We start from the raw sequence: 14744 nt of genomic DNA, 5'->3' as shown, positions 1-14744 counted from the left end.
TTTAGGCCTGGGTTTTTTCGGGCCTCTATTTTGTAAAGCCCAGCCCAACGCCAAATACGGGCGGGTCGGGCTAGCCCTTCGGGCCGGGTTGATTTTGTCAGCTCTATATACAACTACGTCATCGAGACAGATAACTAGATTGTGGCTGATGCTCTAAATCAGAGTGGAGACAAAACACTACAAAAAAGAACAGAGATTACCGACGACATTTTTCGTCGGTATTGACGGCACGGAGGCCGGTAAAGTAATTGCCGGCGGTGTTACTGGCGGCAAATTGCCGTCAGTGATTTGCTCGTCGGTAACGCCATTACCGACGGCGATCGGCTGCCGCTGGCAATGAACGGCGGAGAGTTGTCGAAAAATTACCGACGACAAATGCTATCGCTAATTAGCGGCAGCGCCACCGCCGTCGGTAATGTCCGTCGGACGGCGGTGGCGCACTCGCCGGACTTGGCCGAGGTATTACCGACGGAAAAATGCCGTCGGTAATATTTTTTTAATTAATTTATTTATTTTATTGTATATCCACAATTTATTTCCGTATTTATACAGTATTGCATAAGTTAGACGAACTTTCCAGTCGGTCACCCATCTTAGTTGTGCTCTAAGTCAAACACGCTTAATCTTGAAGTTCTTTTCGAATGGTTACCAGTACAGAACACTCGTATTATTGATATATTTATTACTTATTAATTCATTTAAAGTCTATTTCAATATACAATATCATATATTCATAATTTTAGAATATGTCGAGATTATATCCAAAAAATGTTGTTAATCACGGATTGGGCTCGTTTTCGTCCTTATTTTTATGTCGAAAAAATATTTATTTATTAATTTATTATTATTATTATCATTATTATTATTATTATTATTATTATTATTATTATTATTATTTTATCAATCTAGTTTATACACCATAAGTATTTTATCAATCTAGTAAGAATCTTGAATTCTTACTAGGAATATTATCTTAGATTAGTGATGAGTGATGAGTGAATCACTAATCAAATTAACATTCTTAAGTTATAATTATAAGTTTCTTACTAAGAATCTTGAATTCTTAGTAATAATATTAGATTAGTGATGATTGATGAGTGAATCACTAATCAAATTAACATTCTTAAGTTATAATTATAATTTCTTACTAAGAATCTTGAATTCTTAGTAATAATCTTAGATTAGTGATGAGTGATGAGTGAATCACTAATCAAATTAACATTCTTAAGTTATAATTATAAGATTCTTAATAAGAATCCTGAATTCTTAGTAATAATCTTATATTAGTGATGAGTGATGAGTGAATCACTAGTCAAATTAACATTCTTAAGTTATAATTATAAGATTCTTACTAAAAATCTTGAATTCTTAGTAATAATCTTAGATTAGTGATGAGTGATGAGTGATGAATGAATCACTTATCAAATTAACATTCTTAACTTATAATTATAAGATTCTTACTAAGAATCTTGAATTCTTAGTAATAATTTTAGATTAGTGACACATATTGCTAAAAGAGGTCGTTATCTGACATTTATGAAACATGAATTTGGAGAATTTGATTGAAGTAAACGAAACTTTTGAGGTGAATAATCGATGTTTAAAATTTTCCATTGTATTTCAATATATATTTAATTTTAATATTTTTGTATTATTATCTTTGACCAACTTATTAGATGATAAATGAAAAAAAAATGAACAAAAAAAATAAAATAAAAAAAGGATGAAAAAAAAATTACCGACGGTATTTGCCGTCGGTAATTAGCATTTGCCGTAGGTAATTAGCGGCGACGGCACCACCGTCGGTAATTTTGGCCGGACGGCGGTTGTGCTATCGCCGGATGTCACCGGCGACGATGATTAGCGGCAGCTACAAGCCGCTGGTAAATAGCGACAGCAATTACCGTCGATAATAAATAAATATTATTAAATTAATTAATAATAAATATAAAATAATGGAGTATATATTTAAATTAGCGATGGCGCAAAACCGCCGCTTATTAGCAGCTGCTGTTTTGCCGCCGGTAATAGGCAAAAGGCGGGTCGCCGTTTTTGCCGCCGTCGCTATTTGTTGTCGCTATTCACGCATTTTTTTGTAGTGAAACACTGAGTTGGGTGAGATTATTTCTACATGAAAAGCTATTCTTAGTAGTTACTTAAGTTTACTCACTCTCTATATATTCCTCTTTCTACTTCTTATCGCTAGTTTTTACAGTAAACACTAAACCCTAGATTTGTTTGTAGCGATGACACGCAGGTGACGATCCAATCAGAAGAAGAAGATAACAAGTTAGGTTAATGACATGCCGGTGAAATTGATCGAGCAAAGTCTGCTAAATCTTCCGGTGAAATCGCTCATTCGTTTCTCCATCGCTTCAAATTTATGGAACTCCATAATTTTCCGACCAGAATTCACGCAAAGTTACCGTGGCCGTGACACAATCGTCTTTAGATCATTACAACGGTATAACTCCGACACAAGCTGTGTGTCTCTCCCTCTCTCATCCATGTAGTCAGACAACCTCACAAACAAAACGACGACGTTCGACTTTCCACCAGGTTCATTCCTTGCCTCCTGCGACTATTTCTGGTGCATTGAGTTTGAAAAATCACTGCTTTTATACAACCCTTCGATTCGAATGTATCGAAAACTCCCCGATCCGACATCTTTGAACCGCGATGATAATCATGGTTATACTCATGTAACAAAGTCTATTATGTTTATGGATTGGGATATGATCCTGTGTTGGATGACTACAAGATCCTTAAAATCCGTAGCATGCGTCAGTATTACTTTCACTATTGTTACGATGATGATAGGTGTGATTCAAAGATTGAGACAGAGATGTATTCCCTAAGAAGTGATTGTTGGAGAATAATTGAGCCACAATTTCCACAATTTAGCTACTTAATTCTTGTCTACGAAAGGTGTTTTTGTGAGTCGAGCGTTGCATTGGTTGGTTGCTCGAATACCTTCGTATGATGATTTTGAGGGCAAAGGTAATGAAAATAAACTTATTATATCTTTTAATCTCTCGGAAGAAAAGTTTGGACTGATCGAATTGCCCGAGGAGCTGGCATCGCCTGATGACGAGCCCGATTTGAGGTCCCAACGTTTGGAGTTGATCATTTTTGGGGGAAAACTGCGTCTGTGTCTGAGTTCTCAGACTCGGAGATATGATCATTCGTCACGTATTCGTGTTTGGGTGATGGAGGATTATGAATCCAAGTTATGGATGAAGGAGATGGAGTTGGATTACGGCCACTTGTCTTTAATAAGCTATTCTTATTTGAGACCATTTTACTTTTACGATGGAGTTGGGAATCTGGTTGGGGCACTTGCTTTAAACAAGGAAAGGGAGAAGATGCTCATATATAAAGAAGAAAATGGCTCCCAATCGACAACTCCAACTCTTGTGGAGAAGCATTTTGGTAGCGATGTATTATGCCTAGTTGATAGTTTTACCTACGTCGAAGGTAGATGATGAATTGATGGCAGCTCTAGGAAGATGGAGGATTGACAAGTAGTGTAATTGTTTTTTTTATAAGTTTACACATGCACACATGACTCAAACCCCCGACCTCTTGGTTGAAGATGAAACGTCTTACCACTTGAGTTGCGTTTCGTTGTCAAAGTAATTGTTGCTCTAATAAATATATTGTAATAATTATCTGTTTCTGAGCTAGAGGCTTTTTTAGGACCGTAACTAAAAGGGTAGTGCCGATTCAGGACACTTCATTGCGGGCATACTATTTGAGGACGGTTAAGATTAAAAAAGCCCTCCGTAGGACAATTTTTGGCCCGATCGGGCTAAATCGCACGTGATCGATTACCCGAGCCCGATTACCTACGTGGCTTCCACGACACCTCCACCTCACCATCCTCTTATCTTCTTCTTTCTTCATACTTTTTCTCTCATTCTCTCCCACATCATTCCGATAACACCAGATCCCCTTCGGCTGGACCACCTGCTTCACGACAAAATTGAGCAGAGTTGTCTTCCCATCGGTGCTCTTCACGCTGGAGAGTCGCCGCAACGCCGTCAGATTGAATCCTTACGTGTTTCCCCAATTTGTGCCAGCTTCAATCTGTTAAATCAAAGCAAAACATAAACCAACAATCTTGATTCTTTCTTACTATATCTTGATTAAACAATCGGCACAAAGAGCAATTCAACTCCAGATTCTTCCCGGATATAATTAATTATCCTCTATCATCTTAATGTTATCACATAGAATCGAAATAAGCATTAAATTGAGATTTATTAAAAAAGAGAAAAAGAAAAAACATCCCTTGAAAGCACAAAGACGCAGACTAAGGGCACAAAACTTGAAAAGCGAAGGAGGACAACTCAATAATGAAACTCAGGATAATCATCCATGTCATCCGACCAACGCCCATGGACGACATTTTTCATTGCAATCATACTGGGCCTATTGGTGAAATCAACCACAAACTCCCTCGGCTTGTGACCCCTTTCTTCCGCATTCCTGAGATGACTTTTAATACAACCTTCCGAAATTGCATGTACAGGCTCTCGTCCCTTTACCGAGCCCTTTGGATGACCACGTCCGCGCTTCTGCTCCGAGAGCAACTGCATCCCCTGATTAACCTGCTCCTCTAACCTAATTATACGACTCGCCATCTCATCCGGAGTAGGATTGGACTGCTTATCAAAATCAACTTCCTTAATCGGAGAATTAACCCGCTAGCTCGCTGAACCTTCTGCCCCAACTACCGATTGCTGCTCTACCACAACTCCACTATTCGTTCCCGGAGGAAGGTACTTTGCTCGAAGAACATGCCCAGGAAAGTGTTTTGTTGCCCTCATCTTCGGCAAAACCTTATCGCCAATGCTTCTCACACCCGAGCCTGATCCTCCAACTCCAAAGTTCCCTCCACATTCGAGCCCTCCTTATCACTAGCCAAATTATTGTCCGTGTGAGGCGACCCATCATTTTCTCCCTCATTTAAAGCCACATCTGCTTCATAATTGGAGTCCGCAATGATAGTCTCCTCCACTTTCTCTTCCTCGTCCTCATCAAGCGCTTGATATCGGTTAGCATCCCCGGCCAGAGGGAGATCATTCTCCTTAACCGGCACTGTAGCCGCTTCTAGAAGATCAGGACCTGACAGAGGTTTAGCAATATCAACTTTGGGCTGCCATGCAGGAGTCGGACCCTCTCCCTTAGCAAGATTCTTCACAACCACAGTAGGAGGCTCCTCAGTGATCTTTTGCCTGCTCGTGGCCCTATCCGCTCTCCGGCATTTATCCGTTGAATGACCGGTAAATTTACAACGCGAGCAAAAAATGGGCATAGATTCAAAACCAAACTCAATGTAAAACGATCTATCGCCGTCATCAATGTAGATCGAATTGAGAATAGGTAAAGCCATGTCAAGTTCCATCAAAACCCGCGCAAAATGTCCCACATGACCAGTTGCGGAGGCGTTATCGATTCGCAGCGGATGACCAAGAACACGACCTATACCAGCAATAATCACCGGAGTCCATAACTCCACAGGGAGATAGTATATCCGGACCCAGACCTGAGCCAGAGACGACACTTCTTTATACAAATCGAAATACCTAGTCCATTCATGGAAGCGTACGTGGCCGATTGACAGTTGGAGAAAAGAACTCCCCTTAGCTTTCTTTTTCGCTTCCATCGTCAAAAATTTAACAATGAAGAATCCCTTAGCCATGGGCACCAGTTGACAGTCGGCGCACTGCCATATGGTTCGAAGTTCATGAGAGAGGTCGGTGAACGTGCGCGGCTTGTCCCCTTTACGTTGGATAAGCCTACCGATTAGTGCAAATTGAAACTCTTCCAACTTTTTTTGATATTCCGATTTGGGCACTGAGAGGGTGACAACCTCTCCTTCTCACTGTAGTGGAAGGGCTCGAAGGCCATGCGCAGCAACATCCGGTTTCTTGGGTTGAACTTTAGCAGCGAACGAGACAGCCGGAGTAGATCCCGATACTTCTATCTGCGCCGCTGAAGCAACTCAAGACGGCAGTGGCTGTACCGAACCAGGGATGTCCTGGTTAGGAGTAGATTGGTCACCGATTATACTCGGTGAGAAGCCCGACGAGCGCTGCCCAACAGCCACTGCGCCGGAAGAATAACCCGGCTTTTCGAGGGGCGGGTGCTGAGACGGAACATTGGCAGGGGATTTAGATCGAAACCCGTCAAAGTTAGATGAAACCGGGGAAAGGTTGAGGCCCCCCTTGTCTCGACGGACAGCCGGTGAACTCGAGTCCATCACCAGCAGGAACGAACGACAATTTAGGATTTAGGGCAACTAGGGTTAGTGGCGTGGGGGGAGAGCATATCTGCAATCAAGGGATCTTCATAGAATCAAAATAAGCATATAAACAAGAAATTGGGGAAAGAGAAAGCTAACCGAGCATAATCTGGAGTCGATCCAATCCCGGTTTCTCGAAATCGGCAATAATCTGGTAGCCATGTTTCTGCTTATCGGGGGCCCACATCTCAATGTGATGTAAAATATCAATGCCGGAAGGATAGTGTGACTTGATTCTGAAGTAGTCTTGTTCGCCAAGAACCGCCCTGTACATGGTCGGGAAGTCGATGACGGGGACTGTTAGGGTTCCATCCATGTCGAAGACTAGGCCCCACAGCCTAGGTCTGGGGTTGACGACGGGAGTGACGGCTGAGGCGGATGAGGCCTGGGGGTGACGGTCGGAGTGGGCTCAATTACATCGGACTAACGTCTCATTTTTAGGGTCCTGCTAAAGTAACTTGGTCTTTTTACATTGATTCAAGTTTCAAAACTAATTTGACAATGAATTGATAATCACGTATGAAGAAAGAAGAAGATAAAGAGAGGGATATATTTTTTTATTTTTTATTTTGTTTTTATTTTTTTTATAAAATGTGAGTGGATGGTAAAGTGGAGGCGCCGTGGCTGCCACGTAGGCAATCGGGCACAAGTAATCGATCACGTGCAAGGCACGTGCTATTTAGCCCAGTCGGTCTAAAAATTGTCCTACGGAGGATTTTTTTTTTATTCTTAATTGTCCTCAAATAGTAGGCCCGCAATGAAGTGTCCTGAATCAGCATTACCCCCTTAGTTACGGTCCTAAAAAAAGCCTCTATCTCTCTATTTCTAAGCAAGAGTTATTATTTAACTAAATAAGCCATGAGTTGACAGAGGAGTCTGTAAAATATTCTAATTCAACTAAAGAATGTATCAATTGATTAATAAAGAAATAATAAATAATCTATTTACAAGATTAATCTCTAATAAAGCTCATTGCCATAGCCATGGTCTGCCTGAACCTGTCTACATTAATATTAACATTCTGGCCATTAAGGTACACTTCCGTCCCCGCGTCTACCGGAAATGCACCTCCGGGGTCCGTGAAAGCCTTATGGCTTCGCGATCCGAATATCCTTAAGAGCGAGCTCTCTTCGGGCTCAATCTTGTACCTCAAGTACCGAAGCCCCATTCCCGGGGTCGGACGGCCAAAGTATGCTTCTGCAGCCCATTCCAGACCTATTAAGTCCACCTGCACCAACACCGCCCCGTCGGGCAGGAACACCTCGTTCGTGAGCCCGGCCCCGTGGACCCCCACGAACACGCTGCACGCGTTTATCATGCTCGAGAACACGTTGAGATTCGCCACCACTTTCGCTCTCTTCACCACAATCACTCGAAACCCTAAATCCTCCATCATCGCCACCACCTCATCCTGGTTGATGATCCGCCTCGACGTCGTGCGCGACACCAGCATCACCGTCGGAGTGTTCTTGATCTGAGAGATGTGGCTGTACTTGAGGTCATATGCTCGCCGGAGAAACTGTCGGAAAGTGGAGGTGGTTAGCCCCCTCGGTATGTCGGAGGAGTTCACCGACAAAAAACCGTGGAACTTGAGGCCGACTACCGCCGCCGGGAAGCAGTGGACGCTCCGATTTGCGGCGGGGTTTAGGATCTCGCGGGAAGAGAGGCCAGAGAGGATTTTGCGGTATTTTTTGGCAAAGGAAGGTTTGTAGTCCTCCATTATAAGGACCACGCGGGTATTAAAGAGAAAGGTGGTGATGAAGAGGGGGATGATGGTCTCATCCATCTCGTGGAACGTGTTGCCGACGAATCCGCTAGTCGAGAACACCACTGCTGGGATGTTGTGGCTGTAGTCGCAGGGCGGGGGTGGGGCCATCATCTTTCCTCGCACTATCCTCACCGGGGTTACCTTTTCGATGAGGGTTTTATCTTCCTGCCTGGCGTAGGGGTGGAGCGTCATTTCATTCATGAAAGGATCTTCGGAGGGGATTGTGACTGTCATGGTTGTGGTGTCGATGTGCGCAGCTCGATTTGTAATGCAGTGCTTCGAGTGTTCTTGTGTGTCGCATCCGAAGCCGGTTGCTCTGAAGCTCTTCAGGTCTTCCCCTATTTATTAAGTGATCATGAAAATGTAAGAGCAGGGTGCGTTTACTTTGATCGTTAAATATATCATGAGAAAAAGAGGGAAAAGGAAGGAAGAAAACTCTTACCCTTTAAATCCCTTCTCCATTTTCCATCATTTTCCATAGATAACCTCTTTTCTTCTTTCTTTACACCTCTAGAATAAAAAATATTATCACACCTCGTGATGATATTTTCTCTCCTTGAAGTGAAAAGAAGGAAGAAAAAAGGTTGTCCATGGAAAATGATGGAAAAGTGAGGAGGGTTTAAAGGTGATCAAAATTTATTTTTCCCTCCATTTCTCATGATAAATTTAACAACCAAAATAAATGAAGCCATAGTGAATTGAAAACTAGTTTAGAGAGAGAGAGAGATGTGGAGACCTTGGACTAATCTTGAGAGGACAAAATCTAAAGAATCGGAATCTCCGACAGATTTTGTGGCGGCGGTGGTGGTGGAGATGGTTTGAGCCGGGGAATAATTGGAGCCTGCAGATTAGAAAGGATTATTGAGATGAATAAACATAAGTTAAGTATACTTGAAATGAAATCAATGATAAAATTGATGAAATTACGGAAGATACGTTGCTGGAAGTAAGCGATGTTGCCCCACATAATATCGACGAAGAGCAAAGGAAGCACAATGACGAAGATCGATGTCGTTAGACGCGAGAAGAATTTATTTGGCTGATCCGTCTCCATTCTCAGATTGAAAGAAAAGCTAAAGATAACTTCATTGGTGGGAAGAAAATTAAGAAGTAATCAAAGTTAGTTTGCTCAATGCATAATACAAATATTTACAACTTCTCTTTGGCTATTAGTCTTGAAAATTAAAGCCTTGTTAAAATAATTTTGTGTTGGAATAATAATCACAATGTTTCAAAAATAAATTGAAGTAAAATATTCAATCTCCATTTATATATCTTCTTTCCTTCATGATTAAAATATATTAATCACTATTAAAAATACACCCCTTATTCTGGATTTTGAGCTTCATATTGCTCATCATTTTTGCCTTCTGTTTGAGAATGAGAACATAAGAAAACGAAAATATATAATCAAAATTGAATCAAACGGCAGCATACCTCCAAAATTAAACACACAATTATTCCTACATTTCCACGTGAATATATTCCAAATTCCATCAACAACGCAAAACAAGAAACACTGAATAAATCTATCTGTAACATCAAATATTCGTGAACAAAAGTTTCCCTCGGACTGAACTCGCAAGAAAAGTTGCATGAGAGAGAGAGAGAGAAAGAGAGAGAGAGAGAGAGAGAAAGAAAGAGAGGGACACAAATCACATTCAAAACGAGAGGACGGTGTTTGATCGAGAGCGTGAAAGAAGGAATATTGAGACTATTTTGGGATTCTGGGGGTGCGGATTTTTGGGAGATGTTTACGTTATGGAAATTTTAAATCTTTTCAATTTACTTTATTTTATTGTTGAGAACATCTTTTCAGTAATCTTTTTCTTTTTGGCATGGATATGATCATAGGAGGGAGTGGTAATGTTTGAACCGAAACAAAATGTCCCCTTAATTAGTGACCTTGTTTTGAATCTTTGATTATTCAAAATCATAATATAATTTAATTTTAAATATTCCATATATTTCGTGTCGCTAGAGCTTAGGCCGAGCTAGCCAGCTAATAGATTGTTAGAGATACAATGCTTGCGGGCATATTACACTTTAAACAGAAATGTAGGAGATGAGATTACAAAGAACAAACTGTATTGAAAATACAAATAAAATGAAACCAGGAAAGACAAAGGCCGAGTCGAGGATGATCCTCTATCCGCAAGACGAGATACACCTCGGTAGTGCTCTCGGTTTGGCGTGTCGTCTCCAAAGATGAAACGGCTTCGTCTCGTAGGTAGCAGCACCGCAGACCAACGAGCTCTGGCGAACTGGAACGAAGCGAGAACAGAACTCCGACTATGAAATACAAAGGGAGTGCGTGGATGTAAAGTGCTTGTATGCTGTATGTTCTGTGTGTTGGATGCATGGAGGCTGTCCTATTTATAAGCACATACCACATCAATAGGGGGAGCCTACAGCCTTAATATCCATTGATGAAATTCAAGTGCTGCAGGGAAGTTACTCTTGTAACATTTGTAACAGTAGGGCTGTTTGAAATCTGCTAGGTAACTCTCTCCCGTCCCATTATGACGGGAGTTACAGAGATGTGAGAAGCTTCTAGCTGGGAGACCAACGGGTCCTCCCGTCGGGTCAAGCCCCGTGTGCACGTGTAGGTCAAAGCGGATTGGGCCTCGTTCTTTGGACCGAGAAATCGCTGGTCCAAAAAGATAAGGTCCGTTGGGAGCTAAGGGTAAGCCCAAAGGGCCTAATTCTTCAGACCAAGAAATCGTTGGTCCAAAAAGATAAGGTCCGTTGGAAGCTAAGGGTAGGCCCAAAGGCCAGGCTAAAGACCAATTGCCAAGATCCAAGTCCACGGCCACGCGTCGGGTGACGGGGACCGAGTGCCGGGGACGGGCGGGCGGTGGCGGCGCGCGCGTGTGGGCTTTGCAACCCGTCACGTGTGCACACAGTTTTATTACATGCTCTGATGTAATAACTTTTGTACTGCAATAAATGTTATCCACAAATCAATATGGGATAAACATTAATATTTCTTTAATGCTTATCATTTCTCACAACTCCACGTTTCAAGTACCCAACTTTAATTAATTATTTCTCACTCATCGGAAATCGGTTTTGAGTAAATAAATATACTGTGATCATCTACTCGAAACGTACATCGATTTGTGCCATTTAATTATGCTAAATTAAATATTTTCGGTACTAAAAAATTTAATCAAATATTGGTTACTCAATAACCAATTTCCAACATAGATTTCATAGAGGGAGTGCTTCTTTTTTTTCTTTTTTCTTTTTTCTTTTTTCTTTTTTCATTTTTAATAATAAAAAAAGGTTAATGACCTATAAACTTATGAACTTTTGTCATTTCTCCGAAATATGCGATGACATTGCATCTTTAAAATCCTATGTGGCTGATGTGTGTATTTTAGTTACCTAGTTTAGTGTGTGTTTGCTATGGTTTTATATGCTTTTACATGATTTGTGGTATTTAGATGTAGGAATTGAACGAAAATTGGAGATGGATCTTGTGGATGAAAGAAGTCGATGAAATCGAATTTTGCATGGATTTTGATGAAGATGGTGGACTATGGAGAAGAAGTTTGGAGATTGGGCTTGGAATTAATTATCTAGAATTTAATTAAGTCCAAAACTCTTGATTTTAATTATTTCATATGTTTTATTTTGTAAGGGCCGAAGCCCATTAGCAACAACTTAAGGGTTTTAATTCCCCTAGCTTATTTAAAGTATAGCCGCATAGTTTAGTAATTAATTAGGTTATCTTTTTGTTTTATTAACAGTAGCCGCCATTTAGCATATAGAGGATTTTAGTTTGACTTTGTTAAAAACACCTTTGATTCCTTTTCAATTTAGTACTTCACGTTTTTTTTGGAGATTTGGTTAATTACTTGCTTTAGTTTTTGAAGTTGGCACTACACATTATTTTACTTAGAGAGATCAAGAAAGTGGCGGCTGCATAGGGGAGTTAGGAATTGAAGTTTTATTTTCCTTTTCCTTAAGAATTACTTTAGACTTTATTTTAGTTTGATTTTCGAATTCTTGAACTTTGGCAGAAGACGATTTCTCTTTTAATTCAAAAGTGGTGATTTTATTTTATTCGCAATTTAATTTATTTTTTTGTTTCATGCTTGCTTTAATTTATTTGTTTGTTTTTAATTTAAGTATGAGTAGCTAAACTTTTAATTCGGCGAGAATAATGGAACTCTAATTTAATAATCTGTGAGACCTAATTAGTTTTAAAATTGATTCCTATTGATTTCGATTAATTCCTAGGGTTTAAAGATAATTCTGATTTTATTTAAGTCTGGCCAACTTAGGTTTAATTGGATTACAGTCAATTAGCACCTCCAATCCGTAATTGTTGGAATAGGGCTGATTAGTGATAAAACTACCATGTTCGTAGTAGGAATTAATTGGTATATTAATTATTACTAGCGTATCTAGGATAATTGATATAAATTGGGTTCCTTCTTCTTAATGCTATTAGAATATTAAATTTAGGTCTGGCGTCTCCAGCTAGGTTATATTTTAATAAGAGAAATAAGCAGGTCTGGCGTCTCCAGCTGTTTATCGACACAGTAAGTAGGAATTGGGGTACGTCCGTTGTTTATCGACACAGTAAGTAGGAATTGGGGTACGTCCGTTGCGTTTCACGGTTAATTAATTATTGCGTCGATGATCAGAGCTTTGAATTAGTGTGGATTTATTCGAGCCGAATTACCTTTCTATTGATTATTTTCTAGTGTTATTTTTTTTGATTTAATTTGCTATTGATTATTTTCTAGTGTTATTTTATTTGATTTAATTTGCTTTCTTATTTATAATTAATTTTCTCAAAGTTAAGGCGTGGTGGCATCACCAAAATTATAGATTTTAGGGAATTGAATGATTTTATCTGCTCTATGTGGGATCGACCCTACTTGTCATTATACTAATTAGTTCTTGATAATTCTGCAGAAATTATTTGGTGGTATACGACGTCCACCAGTGGCTATTTCGCCCATTTCGACTGGCAAACAAAATGACATCGTTCCCCTCTACTTGAAACGACGTTGATTTAGTATTTATATACTCCCTCCGTCCACCAATTAAAGGCCTATATGAAAAACACGGGTTTTAAGAAAAAAATGTATTTTTATTAGTTGAGTGGAGAAATGGTCCCACTTTTTAAGAAAAAATGTATTTTTATTAGTTGGGTGGAGAAAATGTCCTACTTTTTTGTAAAGAATATTTGACTTTTTTGATTAAATAATGAATAAAAACTTACCAAAAATAGATAGACCTTGTTTTTGTGGACGGACCAAAAAGGCAAGTAGGCCTTGAATTGGTGGACGGAGGGAGTAAATTTTAAAAAAGGAAAATTAAATGAAATTTCTCTCTCTCTCACTCTCGGTCAACTTCTCTCTATCAGCGTCACAACCGCTAATCATATCGCCATCACCACCGCAACACACAGGCACAATCACACAACTCCAAAGCAAGAAACCCAATTAAGATAATTTAAAGGTAAATGACATGGTTTGCTTATATTCCACGTATATACTAATCAGGCATACAAAACTTATATTTCAAAAATTTGAAGGTACACTCCGACGGATTTCACGAAGCAAGAACTCGCAAGTTTCTAAGAAAATAAAGAAGCAAAACTTATATAATAAAATCTCAATTTTAAATGTTTAATGCATATTAATTACTCAATTTATAGATACTCAAGAATTGTTCCAAATAATTATGATTGAAAATTTATACACAAATGACATCATCATCAGAGTTCGTCAGACTCGGGAACTTGCATATCCAACAATCATAGTATGAGTTTAAAGGGCATTGAAGATATACAACTCAGTAACAGCCCAAAATACACAAGTACTTTTTCCATTTGTAAGGCTTGTTCGACTATTTTTTTTGGACGTGCCCTAGCTAAGTCAGGTGCCCTTTACGTGAATAGACAGAACTTCTCCTTTGTTTATTAAAATATTAATTATAAATTAAATTAACATTATTATGTTATATATATATATATATATATATATATATATATATATATATATATATTAGGGGTTATTGCCAGAAAATACTTATACTTTGTCAATTTTCTGGTTTATATTATGACCTTATAATTTGGCCAGAAAATACATCAATTTTCAATTTAATTGCAATTATAACATGACTTTATTGTCTAGCCAGAAAATACATCAAGTTTCAATTTATTCTCAATTATAACATGACCTTATAATTAATTTAGTCTAATAATATCAAGTTTAATACATTAAATATTTTTAATTTTCTTTTCATCTCACAATATACTATATATAAATACATATATATTTGATAAATATATATCTATATGTAAATAATACATAATATTATTTACTTTTTAACATAGTTTCTATTATATATGTATGCAATTTTTTTTATTGGTCCTAATATTTTATAATTTCATAATTTAAATAAATAAATACTTATTATATATATATAATATATTAATAGAACATTAAAATCAATATATATATATATATAACAAAATATTATATTGATGGCTTAAAAATACATACATATATATATATATATTATGAAATAATTAATCATCTAACTTAATTTTTATAAAAATTAATCAATCAATTATAAATATTTTGTACATAACAATTTAATATAAATACAATAAATATTAATACATCTATGATGAAAAAT

At 38.5% G+C, this 14744-nt stretch overlaps 1 protein-coding gene across 1 annotated transcript; it reads right to left on the bottom strand.

Annotated features, from left to right (window-relative positions):
* Positions 1–7262: 7262 nt before the first annotated feature.
* On the bottom strand, positions 7263–9708 carry LOC131009605 (beta-1,2-xylosyltransferase XYXT1-like). The gene is made up of 4 exons (XM_057937020.1): positions 9516–9708; positions 9015–9161; positions 8815–8919; positions 7263–8416 (listed from the first exon to the last, which is right to left on the bottom strand). Exons 1-4 carry the CDS (start codon positions 9673–9675, stop codon positions 7263–7265), a joined length of 1566 nt encoding a protein of 521 aa, XP_057793003.1. The 5' UTR covers positions 9676–9708.
* Between the last annotated feature and the right edge of the window lie 5036 nt (positions 9709–14744).

The sequence above is a fragment of the Salvia miltiorrhiza genome, chromosome 2, assembly GCF_028751815.1.
Source record: "Salvia miltiorrhiza cultivar Shanhuang (shh) chromosome 2, IMPLAD_Smil_shh, whole genome shotgun sequence".
Taxonomy (NCBI): Eukaryota; Viridiplantae; Streptophyta; class Magnoliopsida; order Lamiales; family Lamiaceae; genus Salvia; species Salvia miltiorrhiza.
The sequence above is the reverse complement of the archived record's forward strand: the minus strand, read 5'-3'. Positions and strand labels throughout refer to the sequence as shown.

What these genes read in the sequence shown, in the direction of transcription:
- LOC131009605 (XM_057937020.1), bottom strand. Translation starts at nt 9,675, where the DNA reads ATGCAACTTTTCTTGCGAGTTCAGTCCGAGGGAAACTTTTGTTCACGA. An exon ending in TTGTGTGTTTAATTTTGGAG is followed by an intron (nt 9,162 to 9,515) that starts GTATGCTGCCGT and finishes CCACCAATGAAG; the next exon opens with TTATCTTTAGCTTTTCTTTC. An exon ending in CCTCTCAAGATTAGTCCAAG is followed by an intron (nt 8,417 to 8,814) that starts GTCTCCACATCT and finishes CTTAATAAATAG; the next exon opens with GGGAAGACCTGAAGAGCTTC.